Raw genomic sequence first — 18,481 nt, forward strand, 5'->3', positions numbered from 1 at the left:
AAAAACATATAGTCATCTGCCTGGATATGGGAAGTAGACAAGATTGCCGGGCAAAAACTGGGAACTTGGGGGTGAGGTGGCATGGGGCTAAGGGGAATTGGGGTGAGAAACGTGAGAAGGGGAGGATTGGGGGAGCTTGGGAGGATGGGATGGTTGGGATAAAGGAAGGGTGGACATGGGAGCAGAGAAATATATATCCTAATTAAGGGAGCCACCTTAGGGTTGGCAAGAGACTTGACTCTAGAGGGGCTCACAGGTGTCCAGGGAGATGTCCCCAGATAGTACCTTGGGCAACTGAGGAGAGGGAACCTGAAATGACCCTATCCTATAGCCATACTGATGAATATCTTGCATATCACCTTAGGACCTTCATCTGGCGATGGATCGAGATAGAGATAGAGAGACCCAAATAGGAACACCGGACTGAGCTCTTAAGATCCAAATGAGGAGCAGAAGGGAGGGAGAACATGAGCAAGAAAGTCAGGACCACGAGGGATGCACCCACCCACTGTGACAGTGGAACTGATCTATTGGGAGCTCACCAAGGCCAGCGGGACTGGGACTGAATAAGCATGGGATGAAACCGAACTTTCTGAACATGACGGACAATGAAGGCTGATGAGAAGCCAAGGACAATGGCACTAGGTTTTGATCCTAATACATGAACTGGCTTTGTGGGAGCCTAGCCTGTTTGGATGCTCACCCTACTGGACCTGGATAGAAGTGGGAGGACCTTGGACTTCCCCCAGGGCAGGGAATCTGGACTGCTCTTCATTCTCAAGAGGGAGGGAGAATGGAGTGGGGGGGAGGGGGAGAGAGGGAGAGGAGGGGGCAATGTGTGGGAGGAGGGGGAGGGAAATGGGAAATGGGAAATGGGAAATGGGGAGGAGGCGGAAATTTTTTTTTCAACAACTAAAAAAAAATAAACAAAAAAATAAAGAAAAAATAAATAAAATAATGATAAAATGTTGGAGGTGGGAGAATTTTAAAAACAATTAATAGATAGCCACAGCCAAGGTATTGTGTATTACCTTACTAGCAAATGGTAAATGTTTCAAGTGGTAATAGCTTCTGAATTAGCATGGCAGTCTCTGCTGCCTTACAGGGCGTGAACACAATTTGCAAGTATACCATGGCCTTTCAAATGTACTCTCGCTGGACAAAGCACCACTAGTTCTGGAGGAAGTCCAATCAGTACAAGCCTGGCTGTAAGAGCCACAGGGATGCTGGACAGGAGAGAAAGTCATGCCACACTGAAGTCGCAATGACGATATGTTTGGGCACAGGGCATCCGTCCATCTGTTATGCATTTGCATCAGTGCCTTGAGCTGCTACTTGGGAAACTGCTTGTGTCCATCTGCGCAGCATGATGGATGGATGCCCCTTTAAAAACTGACACAGTCAGTAAAAGCAAACCATAGGCTGGCTGCTTTGTTTGACAAATGTTCCTTATACTTACCCCAGATGTTAACATTGTAGTTTTTCTCAGTTCTCCCAGCTACATTGGTCGCTTCGCAGGTGTAACGACCAGTGTCTTGGACCTGAGCATCTTCAATCTGAAATAAAAAAATGAGAGTTATGCTTGGAAACCAGCAACAACCTTCCCAACCCTTCTTTTTCGCCCTCCTTTTTTTTCTTCTTCTATTTTGAGACAAATACTCACTCTGCAGCCTAGAATTCGCTAGGCCATTATTCAAGAAGGCCTGAGAATCACATCAGTTCTTCTTTCTCAGCCTCTCTAGTGCTGGGATTAATTATTGGCAGGAGCCACCACACTCAGCTTGAACTAGGGTTGTATATTAATGCACAGCATTGTCTCTTATTTTATTTTTATTCTGTACATTTCTAAACATATAGAAGTGGATAAAGTATAAAAATGAATGCCCACCACCCAGATTCAACATTTACCAAAACTTAAAAATATTCATCTACACCACATTCTGTCTTAACCCAGTTCATACTGGTTTTTAAACAATACAAAGATCTTCTAAAGAAAATTCAGATAAAATAGCAAAAACAATAATCACAAAACAATATCACTTTTTGATAAAGTCATTCAGCTTTTCACTGTATGATCCTTATGAATTCAGAATGTAACTTAATAAGGTTGTGACTGGTTTATTATATATATTCCTTCTATACTGGATCTGTAAGCTTCTTTAAGTCAAAAAATTAAATTCAATTAGTCTTAGTCTTAACCATTATCCAGTTCAGTAGTTAGTAGATAATTGAGTTTTAGTAAAATATTTTCATACATGTATATGCAGCATGAATCAGCACTCATTCACTATAACTTTGCATTACTCAGCGGATAATTTAAATCTTTAAAAATGTCTAGATTTATTTATTTTATTTATAATAGTGCTTTCCCTGCACATGTGTATGTAAATTACATGTGTGCCTGGTATCGGCAGAGGCCAGAACAGAGTGTCCGATCCCCTGGAACTGAAGTATAAATGGCTGTGAGGTACCCTATTGGTGCTTAGAATCCATCCCCAGGTCTTCTGGAAGATCAACAATGCTCTAAAGTATTGATACCTCTCTACAAACCCACACAAATCTTGTATTCGGTTGGAGATGTAAACAGATCCAAGGCATCATATAATTACAGTTTCTGAGCATATATTTTAGTGAGCATATGAAGAATATAAAAATAAATTAATAAACAAGGCAAAATTACACAAGATCAGAGATACTACACACTGAATTGTTACTTGCATATAAGCTCGCCACTGGGGGCTGGAGAGATGACTCAGTGGTTAAGAGCACTGACTGCTCTTCCAGAGGACCCGGGTTCAATTCCTAGCACCCACATGGCAGCTCACAACTGTCTGAAAATCCAATTGCAAGGGATCTGACACTTCACACCCATGCACATAAAATAAAGTTAAATAAAATAAATTATTATTTTTTTTTAAAAAAAAGCTCGCCACCAAAGATTCTAAGGACTCCAAAAGAGGAAGTATGATGGGAATTCCTGTAATTGACAAGAGTATTTGGCTCAGCCAGGGCACACAGTAAATAAACATGTCAATCAACTAAAGCCAAACCGGAGTTAGGTGGAATACTGAAGAGGTACTTGACACCAAACCTTCTCATTTTAAGGACAGAGGAACTTAAGTTCATTTCTTGGCTCTATGTGACCAAAAATCACACAACTGGTGGCAACCTACCCATTCTTAGAAAATAAAATAAGTAAGCATGGGCCTTACATTACAGTTTGAATTTTGTGTGTCCCCGCTCAATTTTACTTATGCTATGAATATGTGCTTCTCAATCCACGGCACTATTCTGAGAGGCTGTGGAGCCCACAGAGGGGACAGAGCTGGTCAGTCACTAGGAACAGACCTTGAAGGTTGAGTTCCATCTCTGTTTCCCCATTTTCTCCCTGCTTCTGTACTTTTTGTGAACAGCCTCTAGCACCCTGTGCCTGCCAGATGTTCCTTCCTTGCCATGATGAGAAAGACTGAGACCCTCTGACGCCACAGCTGAAATAAACCTTTAAGCCTGTAAACTGTTTCTGAGCAGCATTGCGGTCATGGTAACGGTAACACAGTAAATCACAAAGAAATGGGTTCATTGTTGTGACTAAATGTGACCATAAGGGTCTTAGGCCTTTAGAACTGGATATTACGAGAAATTTGGAAAAGATTGGAGATGTAAGCAGAGAAGACTTGAATCCTGTAAATACAATTGTCATGCTTAAGTCTGCTGGGATCTTGAAAGACTAGAACACTAGGAGAAAGGCAGGCAGTAAGGACTGTACTTAGGTCACTGAAGATGGGAATCAGTGCAGCACTGGGAACTGGACTGGAGCCTATTTGTGTTATATTTCGTCAGAAAATGTGTTTCCACCTTGCTTATATTTTGACAATTTGGGTGAGGCCAAATGAAAAAGTAATGGACTAATAACCTCAGCAAAAGAAATGACAAAATAGCAGAGCGCTCAGGCTGTGGAATGGTTTAGGTTTTTTTAAATATTTATTTCTTTATAGTGTGTGTGTGTGTGTGTGTGTGTGTGTGTGTGTGTGTAGGAGAACACCTTGAGTGGGGAAGTTGGTTCTCTCCTTCCACCAAGTGGGAAAGTGGGATTAGGGACTGGACTCAGTTGGACAGTCTTGGTGGCACGTGCCATACCTCCTGAGCCATATCACTGGCACCTATGGCGTGGTAAGTGCTGGCTGCTCTTAATCCAGTTTACAGTAAGAATTAGCAGCAAGGACTGGCACAGAAAGACATGAACATGTATGATGTAGGAATGATATAGGTATAAATAATTTGCATTGGTATGGATTTTAAGGTCAATTTTGTTATATGTATATGTATTTCTGATCTTGAATAAGGTGTTGTGATTGTGTAGTTCATTTAAAAATGTAATGTATATAGGTTGTTAATGGACAATCATTAATAATAGTCAAGTTTGTAGTCATGTTAGTTAGATTTTCTATATATATATCGAGACATATTTCAGTTAGATAGGCATTCTTCATATCTTTCAAAGACTGCAAAATATGGCATTTTAAATGTTTTAATAAATTAGGGTTATTCATGACAATGAGACATGTCTGCTCCTGACAGCATCAATCTACTTCAGAAAGAAGATGGGCATCAAAGAGGATCCTTATGGACGTTGATAGCCATTTGGGCAAGAAACTGTTCTTGCCTGGACTGTTGCATAAACTGGACACAGAAAACCCACAGAGAGAGGACTGCTAAACTTGCCAAAAGGTGAGATGGTCTTTCGGGGTTCCTGATTCATGAGAGTCTGCGAGACATTCTACAGGACACAGCAGAAAGTGACTAAACTGTCTTTGGGACTTTCCTGCTTGATGAAAATGTCTGCTGTATACTATGGGCCTGTAGGCCAAAGATGGATGCCCCAACGGTACAGAGGAACTTTGGGTGACTGTCCAGGCTGCGAGATGTCTCTGTCATTTATTTCTTATTTGCTTAGGTAATATTATGTCCTTCTGGGGTCTTTGATGGAGTTAAAGAATGGATAGGTAGTTATAGTTTTCCATTGTTATGATAAAAGATAAAATAGATATAAATATTGTAACTGTAATTCTTGCTTGATAACTGTTTTGTTATTTGTAATTTTGCTATGTTAAAGTTAAAGCCTTCCTTTTTTTGTTTAAACAGAAAAAGGGGAAATGATGTAGGAATGATTTCTTATTAATAAAGAAACTGCCTAGGCCCATTTCATAGGCCAACCCTTAGGTAGGCGGAGAAAACAGAACAGGATGCTGGGAGAAAGAAGCTGAGTCAGTGAGTCGCCATGGTTCTCCCACGCCAGACAGATGCAGGTTAAGATCATTCCTGGTAAGCCAGCTTGTGGACTACATAGAATAATAGAAATGGGTTAGATCAATATGTAAGAGCTAGCCAATAAGAGGCTGGAACTAATGGGTCAGGCAGTGATTAAAAGAATACAGTTTCCGTGTAATTATTTCGGGGCATAAGCTAAGCTAGCCATGTGGGCGGCCGGGTGCGGGGGACGCAGCTCCACCGCTCTTATTTCAACACATGTACAGGCTGGCCCAGCAGTTCTTAATCTGTGAGTGACAACCCCTTTGGTGTCAGACGACCCTTTAGCAGGCTTGGCCAAGGACCATCAGAAAAAACAGATATTTACATTATGATTCATAACAATAGTAAAATTATGTTTATGGACTAGCAATGAAAAGAATTTTATGTTTGGGAATTGCCACAACACGAGGAGCTGTATTACTGTGTTGCTACACTAGGAAGGTTGAGAACCACTGATCTAGCCAGAAAAGCAGCGCAATCCCTTAGAAAACTGAGGACAAAGTAGCCATCCTTGCTAAACATGTCAGTACCTCTAAAAAGAAAACAAGCAATTTGTATTGGGGTAATACAAAGTGTTCCTTGAGGTCATTTCAGAAATTAATAAGAATCCACAATCAAAGGTATAAGTGGAGTTTTCTTGTGCTAGCGGCCCCCCTTGAATAAACACTCAGAAACTTAATATTAATTGTAAATGCTCAGCTGATAGCTCAAAGTGGCTACTAGCTAACTCTTACATTTTAAATTAACCCATATTTCTTATTTGGCTCTCTGTCACGCTGCTCATGGCTTATTATCCCATTTTCTACATGTCCTGCTTCCTCTTTGTCTGCTGGCATCTCCTCTGATCCCACCCTTCTTCATCCCAGCATCCTTAGCGTGGTTGTCCCGCCTACATTTCCTGCCTGGCTATCAGTCAGTCAGTTCTTTATTAACCAATCAGAGTAATACATATTCACAGTATACAGAAGGATTATTTCACAGCACAAAGGTTTTAGTGTATAAAACTATAAACTCTTTGAAAGATTTTCCTTCAGAAAGACAGCACTTTACCCTAACAAGTTGTCTGAGGAAATGCTTTCCCAGGTTCAAGCCAGGCACTAAAATGCTGCTGCAGCCATGGTCCAAGGTAGGACTTGGTAGAACTTGGTGTTGTCCATTTGGGTTTAGTTTGGCAGGCATGCAGAAGGTATGAATTATGGAGTCAAAAAAGTTTGCACCAAAGATTTTGAGAAAAGACTGGGAGGTCAGGCAATGTGTAGCAAGCTTAGATTTCCTGGAGAAGGCCCTTTCCAGAGTACTGCAAGACGCTATGGGATTGAAGCCAGCATTGCAATAGATACAGGATGCTGGATGTGCCAAGAGCATACTGAGGAATCCTGCAGGTAGTGATTGTATCTAGCCCATGAGGCTGTAATTAACAAGGGTGGGGTTTCCTAAGCCCTCTGGAGCTCGTGTCATGGAAGCCATATACCCCAGATGTTTGGCATGGAACCACAGGAGTCAATGCTTTTTCTCTCCTGAATTTTATTCTTATTTTGCCCTATCTTTTCTTATATCTCCATTCTTCTTTTTTAGAATTAGACTGTTTATTCCTTGTCATAAATTTGAAAGTATATCACTTTAAAAAAATGATGAAAAAGCCGGGCAGTAGTGGCACACGCCTTTAATCCCAGCACTTGGGAGGCAGAGGCAGGCAGATCGTTGTGAGTTGCGAGTTCCAGGACAGGCACCAAGACTACACTGAGAAATCCTGTCTCGAAAAATAAAACAAAATAATGGAATGCTCTCTGCCAGAAGACTGCATTCTCTTCAGAAGAGATTTTGGATTTTGGACTTCCAAAACGTGAACAGTTTTGGAATCTCAGATTGGTGGACTTGAAGTTGGACTGAATACATTTTGCACCATACGATAGACAAGAGCTTTTTGAGGTCAAGCTCCTTTCTGAATGTGTTCTCACCAGTTCCCAGTGCTTGCATGGACGGTTGTGGAATCTGTGTTGGGATGTGTCTGTGTCTCAGGATGAAGCATTTCACTGTGAGTGTGCACTCGAAGGCAATACCTGGCCCTAGGCGGCTCAATTTCTCTCTGATTCTTCACAACCTCTGTTACATAATCCAGCGACATGTATTATGCCCTCTATGTCATGACAGGCTGAAATATTAAAATGATGTACCTACATCTTTTTTTTAAAAATAAACTTAGGTTGTTCTGTCAAGTTATGTATTCACAGTAAGGAAAAGGTAACTAATACAGTGTAGAGCTCAGAAAAAGTTTTTGGAGTAGAGAGGTTGGTAGATTGGAAAGCAGAGATGAATATTTAATGGAGTGCATCATATACGCTTAGCAAATAAAATGCTAAAATTCCATTATTTAATTTAGTCAAATAAGTGTGAGAAAAATGCTGGGTATGTTCTTAAGATAGTATTAACTAACGAGTGAGGGTTGGGTTCTGTTGAATGTTTCATTGTATGGGTCTTCTCTTTACTTCTGCCAAGGGGACTTGTACATCCCAGGGTGTCTGGCATGGGTTCATGAAAGAGATCAGATCTAAGGATTTATTCACCATTACCTAAAGAAAGGAACACCTACACCCATGGAAATTTATGTTCATGTAAATGCCTCCCTCTGTCATTTAGCCATATCTAAGCTTTGAGATTTTGCCAGGTGCTTTCTAGAAGAATAGATTCATCCTCTGTGCATGTACATTACCCACTCCTTTTTGCATTTATAGCTCAGTTGCCTTATCCATCTTTGTTTTGTTAGTGGTTCTGGTCTTTCTTCTTCTTTATTGATTTTATTGAGCTATACATTTTTTCTCTGTTCCCCTCCCTTCCTCTCCCCTTCCGTTCAACCCTCTCCCATTGTCCCCATGCTCCCAATTTACTCAGGAGATCTTGTCTTTTTCTACTTCCCATGTAGATTAAATCCATGTATGTCTCTCTTAGGGTCCTCATTGTTGTCTAGGTTCTCTGGGATTGTGGATTGTAGGCTGGTTTTCTTTGCTTTATGTCTAAAAGCCACTTATAAGTGAGTACATATGATATTTGACATTCTGGGTCTGGGTTACCTCAATCAATATGATGTTTTCTAGATCCATCCATTTGCCTGCAAATTTCAAGATGTCATTATTTTTTTTTCTGCTGTGCAGTACTCTGTTCTGTAAATGTACCACATTTTCCTTATCCATTCTTCAGTTGAGGGGCATTTAGGTTGTTTCCAGGTTCTGGCTATGACAAACAATACTGCTATGAACATAGTTGAGCACATGTCTTGTGGCACGATTGAGCATCCTTTGGATATATACCTAAAAGTGATATTTCTGGGTCCTAAGGAAGGTTGTTTCCTAATTTCTAAGAAATCGTCTTACTGATATTCAAAGGGGCTGTACCAGTTTGCATTCCCACCAACAATGCAGAAGTGTTCCCTTTACCCCACAACCTCTCTAGCATAAGTTGTCATCGATGTTTTTGATCTTGGCCATTCCAGGTGTAAGATGGAATCTCAGAGTTGTTTTGATTTGCATTTCCCTGATGTCTTAGGATGATGAACATTTCCTTAAGTGTCTTTAAGCCATCTTAGATTCCTCTGTTAAGAGTTCCCTGTTTAGGTCTGTACCCCATTTTTTTAACCGGATTATTTGTTCTTTGTTTTGGTAGTAAGTCTGGTCTTTCTTTTCCTTTCTCCATTACCGGCTCCATTATTGCAGTGTCATGGTTCCCATCTTCACAGCCCTTTTCTTTAGCATAAACCTTCATGCTGTCCTATTCATCCTGGTGCTTTCATCTCCCTTGGGAAATCTTTTTAGATGGCTGCCTTTCCCATGTGGCAGACACTCATTGCCCTCCTAAGTATTCCTCAATCAGGAAGCCATACGTAGCTAGTAACATAGGTTTCCAAATTATAATCACTGTGTTCTATTTCAATCTATGACTGTGTGAAACTGGATATATTGTTTAGCTATTCTTTCATTTTCCCCATTGGGTTATTAGCAGAATTTTACAAGCACACAATGAAGTTATGAATGTTCAGAGCCTTGGGTTCCTTCAGCCTAATCCTTGTGCTCTCTCCAATGCCAGCTCGATTTCACTTGGAGGAACTTTCTATCAACATTATTTCAAACATTCACTTTGTGAAATTCTCCATCTCTGAGGAGAACTCCAATCTAACGTAGCTGCTTTCCTTAATCAGGACTTTTGTTCCCTTCTGAGCTATAAAGCTATGTTGTGTCCTAACCTTTTTCAATGTAAGCAGAGCCTCACTTTTTGCTATCCCTCTCCAAATACGCTGTACCACCCACTTAGTCATCAGTTCAAACTTATAGTAGCTATGCATATCTGGGATGAAGTGACGTTTAACTCTTCATGGATTTATGTAAGATTACAAAATATTGAAAATATGAGATGTGTCCTAATTTTCATAGCCTTATGCAGAGCACCTAAAGTGGGTTGTTGCTGATTGGTTGAATATGTAAGGAATTCCTTAAAGTATTTTTATAACAGTTTCTGAAGGTATGCTTTTGAGATAGCTTATGGCTAAAGATGAATGGACGATTAAATATTTAAATTGCATTAGCATAAAATGTAGTTAATAAAGAGTTCCTAGAATTTTATTAGATGCCATTAGAACATTTGTAAAAGATCAGCAAATTTACAGATGTCACACTGAAACCATGTGCTCGGGAACTTGAGATGAGTCTACAGCCTTACCTTTAGCACACTTCCATCTTCAGAGATACTGACGCCTGGTTTCCTCAACAAAGGGCGGCCATCCTTTAGCCACAGCAGAGTAGGTGGGGGCACAGCATCGCTCTGACAGATTAACTCCACAGCTTGGCTAATGAGGACAGAGGCATTCTGTTCTTCTCCCATAATATTGGGTGGAACTACATGAAAAACCAAGTATAAAAATAATAAAAAAGGCCAGCATACTACTAATGTCCATTAATCATCAAGATACAAGATACATACTGGGGAACTATATTTTTGTTTTGTCTTTTTCCTTTTAATAGAAGAGTACAACCATTCTTGTATATGCTACCCGCTTTATTTTATTCAGTCAATGTTAACTGACCGATTAATACGTTTGTGAGAACCAGAGAGTCTACTCACTCATCTTTCATTTTAAAGAGATTTTGCAACTCAAAGTTCTCACCAGTTATGTTGTTTTCCTCAGGGGTTTCAAACAACAAATCACCCATGAAATATTTTTGAAACAATAATGAAAATAGTATTTAAATACTTAATCTGCATCTTTTGCAAAGGAAATAAGTTTCATAGTCATCAAGGCAACATCTTTCAAAGTATCAGGAAGAGAATGTAATGATTTCCCTTCCAATGCCCAACTTCACAGTGTAAAAATGAAAACTAGGTGATGGGTAAGAGTTTAGACAGAATACTATGGCTGGTGGCAAAGCTGAGTGCTTACTGATTGCCATCTAGAGTTCTCTTTTGTACCACACTGACTTTATATGGCCGGAAAGGCTGTGTTGGGAAACTCATGTGATAGAGAAGAGGCTAAAGCAGTGACCAGCTGTACAGCATATTCATAATTGCTGAAATTTCAATGGGATCAAAGCTAGACTCTCCTGGCTCTAAGACTTGTCAGGTGCTAACATGTGTTCAGACAGAACCTGAAAGAATCCCCTTCCCTTGAGTGTGCTGGAAATAACTTCTCTCGTGTGGTCTAGGTGCCGCTCTGTCAAGAGGAGGCTCCATACCTCCCCAAGGAATCATTCAGGCCTGTATATGTCTATATTCAGAAAAGAAAAATGACAAATGAAACCAGGACTGCTACAAAGGGGCCACCCTGCAAGAGCATAGGGGAGAATTTCCTTTGGGAACTCTCACTAAATTCCTTAAACACTCGGGACTATGTCCATAGTTGGTTTTTGTTGGGTTTGGATTTTGAGGTCATAGGAAAAAAATTAATCTGCCTATATTCATCAGGGTCCTACAGGGATTTGGTAGAAAAAAGATTTTGGTACTAAAGAATATTATTACAGCCTAAAGCTGACTGTTACTGGGTCAGTACCCCAGCATCAGGTAGAGTGATGATCGATGTAGCAGACTGACTACCAACATTCTGTGTCTGTGGCCATCGGAGTTCTCTGCTACCAGATTACTTTGAAAAGAAAGATTTGGGAAATAAGGGGTACATCTGTGTGTCATCTCTAGGTGCACAGAACACATGGCTGGAACAAACCATGAATGAATGGACTGTCAAGGGGAAAAACACCTCCCGGAGCAGCCTGGGGCGACCCCTGTGCAGGGATCTGTGATATTCCTCTCACTGAGCATCACACAAAGTGAGCACACACAATGGGCTGAAGGCCACCTCTAGGACCAGAAAACAGTGGGATTGAGTTTTAGAGGCAACACACTTGGGTAAAGACGTATGGACAATCTGTTTAAAATCAAGAATACCGTGAAGTAGCAAATAGATACATTTAATGGCACTGTAAGACCCCATGAAAACAGACACATTCATAAGCTTTGACAGGAATCTGTATATAATGGTCAGTTCTAGAGCTTGATCAAATTTTAAATTAAGTTTGGCCTTGCTGGATAAAAATTATCATGACTATGTAAGTTTGTCTTGGGTTTTCTGTAGAATGTTAAAAGGGAATGACATGTGACATCATTTCCTCATCCTCTTCAATGAGAAAATGAGATAGAAAGAAAGGAGCATATTATTTAGTTTGGTGATACCTAAAATCACTGAAACGATGCTGAGAGTGGTTATCCGCTGTGAGGAAGACTTGGTGGGACAGGAAGACTGTAGCTCTTGTTAGACTCAGTTTGAATCCCTTTTACTTTTTAAAGTGTTTTGCTTTATTATTTTTAGTTATGTTTACGCATGTGTGTCTGTGTAGGAATATATGCACATGATTGCAGGTGTCTGGGGGAACCTGAACTCTGGTTCTCTGCAAAAAGACTCTGTTTCTCTACTCCATGCTCTTAGAAACTGGGCCATCTCTTCAGCTACTTGAGGTTTTTCTAATCATAATCGCACATGTTTTAATAGAAATTTATTTTTGAGATTTATGTTGTATTACACCTATGCATTTCAGTGGCAAAAAAAGAATGTTAAAAGGGCATGCTTTCTTTATGGCTGGTTTAAACATCAAGGTACGCCACGATGTAGAATGACAAATACCATCTCTGAACTGGGACCAGTAAAGTCCTAGCTTTATTCGTGCAGGGGGCGGGGGATTATTCTGAGATAGAATCAAATATTATCTCCTTCTCAATCATCTAACTGCATTGTGAGCACAGAAAATCATGAATTTTACTTGAATTTATATTTAGCTTAAGTTTTATTTCTCAAATAGCCCACGACTCAAGGATATTGAGCTGATAACAAAATAGGTTTTAGAAATATAGTTAAAAGCAATGAAACATGGTGTTGAGTCGAAGATATAAAGAGAGTTTTTTCAACAGACATCGACTCTAGTTAAATTACGTTTCCTTAGTTGTAGAGCTGCTAGGTGTCGTCATGGTCTTCTGAATGCTTTATAGAAAACTCTATGGTGATGTAGACATAAAAATTAAAATTTTGTTTTTGTGAGTATGCATTGTGTGTTGTTATATGTGTCTGGGGTATATGCATACAAGCCGTGTGTGTTGTTATATCTGTCTGGGGTATATGCATATAAACCATGTGTGTTGTTATATGTGTCTGGGGTATATGTAAATAAGCCATGTGTGTGGTTATATGTGTCTGGGTTATACGTATGTGAGCACAGAAGCCAGAACAGAGTGTCAGGTGTCTCTATCACTCTCTACTAATTCCCTGGAGACAGGTCTCTCATTGAACCTGAGCTCTCTGGTTGGCTAGCCTAGCTGGCCGAAGAGCTCCTGGGAGCTAGCTCCCTGTTTCTAGCCTCCAACGCTTGGGTTATAAGCATATAAGACCATGCAGCCTTTTACACAGGTTCAGAGAGTTAAGCTTAACTTCTCATGCTTACACAAGTACTTTTATGCCCCAAATCTTCTTCCCAGCCCTAATATCTAGGAACATAAAAGAATTAAAATGAATCAAACTCAAATATAAAGCAGAAATAGAACTTGATTTGAACTAATTTAGCCAAATCTATTTCTCCTTCTTGTCAACAATCTCCCTTAACATCTCTTTCAGCACACAGCCAGCTTGTCTCACCATATACTCTGAGGTCAATGTCCCTTTGTTTCTCCCCAGCAGCGTTCACTGCCACGCAGGTGTACTTTCCTGTGTCACTCATTTGTGCACTGGTCAATGCTAAGATGCGACCCCCAGAGAGAACCTATCAATAAAAACAAGCCAGTTGACCAATATACCCACGAGAATAGTAGGTGTATTCTTTTTATCATTTATACAAATTTTCATAGAGGAGAGCATGACAAAGCATACCCAAGAGAAGAAGGAATAAAAAGAGGTCATTCTCCGAAATTTTCTTGGATAAAATAGTTAAGGCATCACAACAGTATCAACTAAAATAATTAGTCACACTCATTATCATACTATGATCCCACAGATACAGCAATTTTTTATATTGATATGAGCTTTGTGTCTTTTATGGTTATTAATTCCAAACTTCTAAATTAAAAAGTAGACTGTCAGAACTACATTCTGTGTTGGGCAAAATAGGTCAAATTTTATATCAACATGAGCACCAATTAGAGATATTTTGAGTTCAGCTTCAGATCACTGCAATAATAAAATATTGGAATAAAACAAGTCATACAGAATTGTGGCTCCTCAGAGTGTATTAATGTATTGTTTATACTAGCCTGTAGACTATGAAGTCTGAAATAGTATTAAATCTAAAGCAAAGTATATATTTGCCAATTAAATACTCTTTTATTGCTTTATATCATCCTAAAAGGAAAGGGGTTGAGAGACTTACTCATTGCACAGTTGTCACAAAGCTTCAATTTGAAAAAAAAACCCAAAACCAAACCAAACAAACAAAAAATCCAAAAATATAACATCTACAAAAAAGGACGAAATGAAACTCTGTGTCCATGCTTCTCTGACTTGAAGCCCAGGGTGCTTCTGCATTTTTTTAAGTCAATGGAGTGCCTTTAAAATTTTCAGAGGCTCAGATTATCAGATTTCATTTTTCATAGTATTTCCATTATGATCTTCTCTACTTTATTCTTTGACGTTTTTAATGGACACACATATGCTTCATGTGGCTCACAGATTCAATATTTCCATTTAAACAAAATCCTACCAGAAATTTCCTGTGTTTTTTGTTGATGGGTATTCCATATGCCAAAAGAAGAAACAGGCATCGGCAAGAAAGACAGCTATGTAAAGGGTTTAACTTACCCACCAGTGAGGGATGGGAACTCTTAGATACTATGCTTATATATAAAGTTGTGAGTATGTATCTGTGACAGGCATTTCTGGATGCTTGTGCACGCACTCTTTTTGAATATACCATTTGCTAAGTCTTGTTCTCCAAATCTTTTCAACAGCTTCATGGGTTTGAGTATCTTATGTTGTGCATCTTAGCTATTAAAACAACATAAAAAATACCTGTATTCCATTAGCAAAGCTAGAGACAGGGCTCCCATCTTTCAACCAGGTCAGACTCGGGGCAGGGATGCCCCTGGCTTCACATTCTAACCTTGCTAGATTGTTCACCACCACCTCCACCATGGAACTGCTACCTGAGATGGAAGGAGGCACTGAAAAAAAAGTATGTTATCACCAGAGGATAATGAAAACCAGATGTCATTTCCATAATAATTTTTAATAGATTAAATTTTTTCCTTATTTGTTTTGGCCAAGTGTTTCACATATTATTTGAAATCTAATCACAGTATTTCTGTGAGGGATATAGAGCAAGTATCAGTTCCCCAATTTGACAGACAAACTGAGGGTAGGAAGGATGTTATTTGGTGTAAGAAGTTAGTTTTTAGTGTTATAGTTTATTTAAATGTATTATTATTATTATCATCATCATTGTGTATGTGTCACAGCGCATATGTGGAGGTCAAATGCCAATTCTGGGGAGCTCTGTTTTCTCCTTCTACCTTGTTGAGGCAAGGTCTCTCTTGCTTCTGCCAGGCTGTGTACTCCATGCTCAGTGGCCCTTGAACTTCAGAACAACCCTCCTATCTCTAACACCCATCTTGGTATAGGAGTGCTGAGCTAACAAATGGGTTGTTACCACATCAGGCTTTTTCACCCAAATTCAGGATATTGGTTTTATCTGTTGAGCTATCTCACAGGCCTTAAGTGTATTCTTAGTTATTGAGTTAGTGATTTCCAGAAGTGTATATGTGTTTGTGTATGTGTACACGTATCTTTCTCCATCGATTCCACTGCCATATTAAAATTATCAATGCCTCTTAAAAAGTTTACCATTACATAATTACTTAGAAGTAGTTCTTTAAAACCCCCAGGTGTTAGAGCATTGGTGAAGATGGTGTAGCTGTTAGTTGACAAAAATATCACTGGTTATTTCAACAAATAATCTAAAGTTGAAGTTCAACAGCATGTGAAAACTGGGCATTTTAATAGGTTTATCTGGGTCTTTATGTAAAGATATCAACAGCATATTTCTGTTAATTATCACACTAGAAAATTGTAGGAGCATATGGTCATTGGGCATATGTCCTCAACCCAGGAGGAATCTGAGAGATGAGGCACTTACCATGAACTTGGAGACTGTAAAATAATTCTGTGGCTCCAGCAGAGTTGATGGCTACACATTTATAGATGCCGGCATCCGAGATCTGAGTCCTCTCAATATCAAGGATCTGCCCTCTGTTCATGAAGACTACACTTGTGGAGCCCGAGAGTGGGTGGTTGTCTTTGTACCACATAATAACTGAAGGGTGAAGGGGAGCAGTAAAAATTCTTCTTTCAAAATTCAACACACTAAGTTCGATGTGAAATAAATATACTAAGAGGTATCTAACTAAAATGCTTTATTCTTATACTTATTGTTTGAGTTTAATTGGCTTAAATATCTTTTGATGGTTGATTTTTAAGAAAAGATAATCCTAAGAAAACTACCGAATCCAATCAATGAGTTCAGGAATAGAATCAACAAAAGGTATTATCTGTATTGTTTCTAATATGTCAATATTACTTGATGGCAGATTTTCAGCTTATTATGTTTATTTTATTGTGTATTTCTTACAAAATTGTTGACATGTTTAATGAAAACCATCTATCATGTGCAATATTGGATACAATGCTTTACATTGTCATCAGCTCACAGAAAGAGCCTCCCAGTGATAGGGAGATACAGGGAAAAGTGACAGGGTCACTAGAATGACTGGGATTAAGAATCATTTTAGTTCATCCAACTCTCTTAATATTCCTTTCAAAATTTACAATATCTTTTTTAAAAAAAAACATGGACATAAAATACAAGGGTAACTTCTGTGCCCACGAAACAGACAGGACGATCAAGGAATTCCCATGTTTCTATATCAAGTAGAAAGATTCTTTCATGCAATTAAAGACTACTGAAAATTTAAAAATATCATCTCCTTAATTATCCTATCACCTGGAATGCACTTTACCACTTTCCTTTGTTACTAATTGGTACATTATACCCACAGCAATTTTTCTATTCTCAGAAATGTTAAATGTAAACCAACCGGGAGGAGGATTGCCTGCTGCTCTACACTCCAGCCGAATGGGGTTGTTCACCACCACGGTCTCGTTCAGCATCTTTCCTGCATCGTCCAGGCTGGGAGGTTCTGCAAGGCCCAAGCATACAATCAGCTCACACGAATATGATACTTAAACTGAAGTTGTTTTCTAGGTATACATTATATGTTTCTCTCTTCCTCATATAGTTGTGGCCATTTGGAACAAAAATAAAGTATACTATTAAAGAGAATTAAAAACCAGATAAAAAGATTTTATAGATTTTCTGGGTTATCTCTTTCTCTGTGTTCAGGCAGGGAAATATATTATAGATTACTAGTACAGTAAAAAAAAGACTGAAAGGAGAAGAGAACTGCTGGGAGGCCATGACAGGAGTTATGTGCAGAATTATCACCAACATGATTGCCTACACCTGAGGTGAACAAGGACCCCAACAATAGACATGACAAAGTGAGCAGGGGAAAGCCTTTAGGCCTTAACCCTACACAAAGAACTATAGGAAACTAAGAAATGCTGAGATAGGGAAACAGTCTTCTCTAGGGAAGAGCATACCAACTGGTTATTCAGGACCAAATTATCAGTCCTAAAAAACCTATATACAAGTAACATTCTACAGAGTGAGAAGGTTAGATTTAGAAAAATTTATGCATATATGTATACATACATGTATATAACAACAATTAGTGAACAAAACAGGACATGAATTTGAAAGAGAACAAGGAGGGGTATATGGGAAGGTCTCAAGAGAGGAGAGGGAAGAAAGAAATGATATAATTATGTTATAATCCCAAGAATAAAAGAAAAAGAAACAAAGTTGAAATTAAAAATTTTCAAATTCAGCTCAACTGACTGAATTAAGGAAGAATTACTTTTTTAGGTAACTTACCTAACAGAACTCTTCCAATGAAAGACTGAATGTGCCTGAAAATATCCAGCTTCATTTTGTGCAAGACTTTCTTAATGCATTTTTTAAAAATTAGAATAATTTTCATAGGCTAATAAAAAGTTTTCTTTTTTACATAAATTAAAAATGGAAAAACCTGCCATCTTTAGATAATCACTACTAATGCTGCTGTTGTCATTTTGTATTTGTGGAAAAATAGGAATGTTCAAAAAAAACAACTTGGAAGCGGTGGTGGGGAAGAGACAGAAATCATTAATAAATAAATAAATAAATTTAAAAAAAAAGGAAAAGGAGAAAACCAGCTTAAAAAAAAAAGCAACTTGGAAAATCAGTATGGCATTCCAATAATAACTCAAGGGTTGTGGGAAGAGTGCCAGGGTGAAAATTATAAGATCTCTTCCTACTCAGACATGAAGCCACTGATAAATATTATCACTGAAAGTTTACAGAAAAAAAATAAACAGAATAGAATACAATGTTGGAGGTAAAAACCCAACAAAGAAATAAATCAAGATTGCAAAGTTGAATTAAATATGTTTTTTAACTAATAAAAGTATTTGTTGTTTTTGTTGTTTAACACATGGTGCAGCCCTTGCTGTCATGGAACTCATTCTGTAGACCAGGTAGGCCTTGAATTCAGGGATCTTCCT

At 38.8% G+C, this 18,481-nt stretch overlaps 1 protein-coding gene across 1 annotated transcript in view; it reads right to left on the reverse strand.

The window, feature by feature from the left end:
* Hmcn1 (hemicentin 1) overlaps positions 1 to 18,481 on the reverse strand; it is a 199,000-nt gene that overhangs the window by 138,114 nt on the left and 42,405 nt on the right. Inside the window, exons 15-20 of the mRNA XM_026789592.1 lie at positions 16,915 to 17,016; positions 15,957 to 16,133; positions 14,834 to 14,985; positions 13,469 to 13,592; positions 10,018 to 10,193; positions 1,460 to 1,556 (exon numbers count right to left, since the gene is read on the reverse strand). Of these exons, the coding sequence (XP_026645393.1) occupies positions 1,460 to 1,556; positions 10,018 to 10,193; positions 13,469 to 13,592; positions 14,834 to 14,985; positions 15,957 to 16,133; positions 16,915 to 17,016 (828 nt within the window). The remainder of the gene's footprint in view (positions 1 to 1,459; positions 1,557 to 10,017; positions 10,194 to 13,468; positions 13,593 to 14,833; positions 14,986 to 15,956; positions 16,134 to 16,914; positions 17,017 to 18,481) is intronic.

The sequence above is a fragment of the Microtus ochrogaster genome, unplaced genomic scaffold (genome assembly GCF_000317375.1).
Source record: "Microtus ochrogaster isolate Prairie Vole_2 unplaced genomic scaffold, MicOch1.0 UNK24, whole genome shotgun sequence".
NCBI classification, from domain to species: Eukaryota; Metazoa; Chordata; class Mammalia; order Rodentia; family Cricetidae; genus Microtus; species Microtus ochrogaster.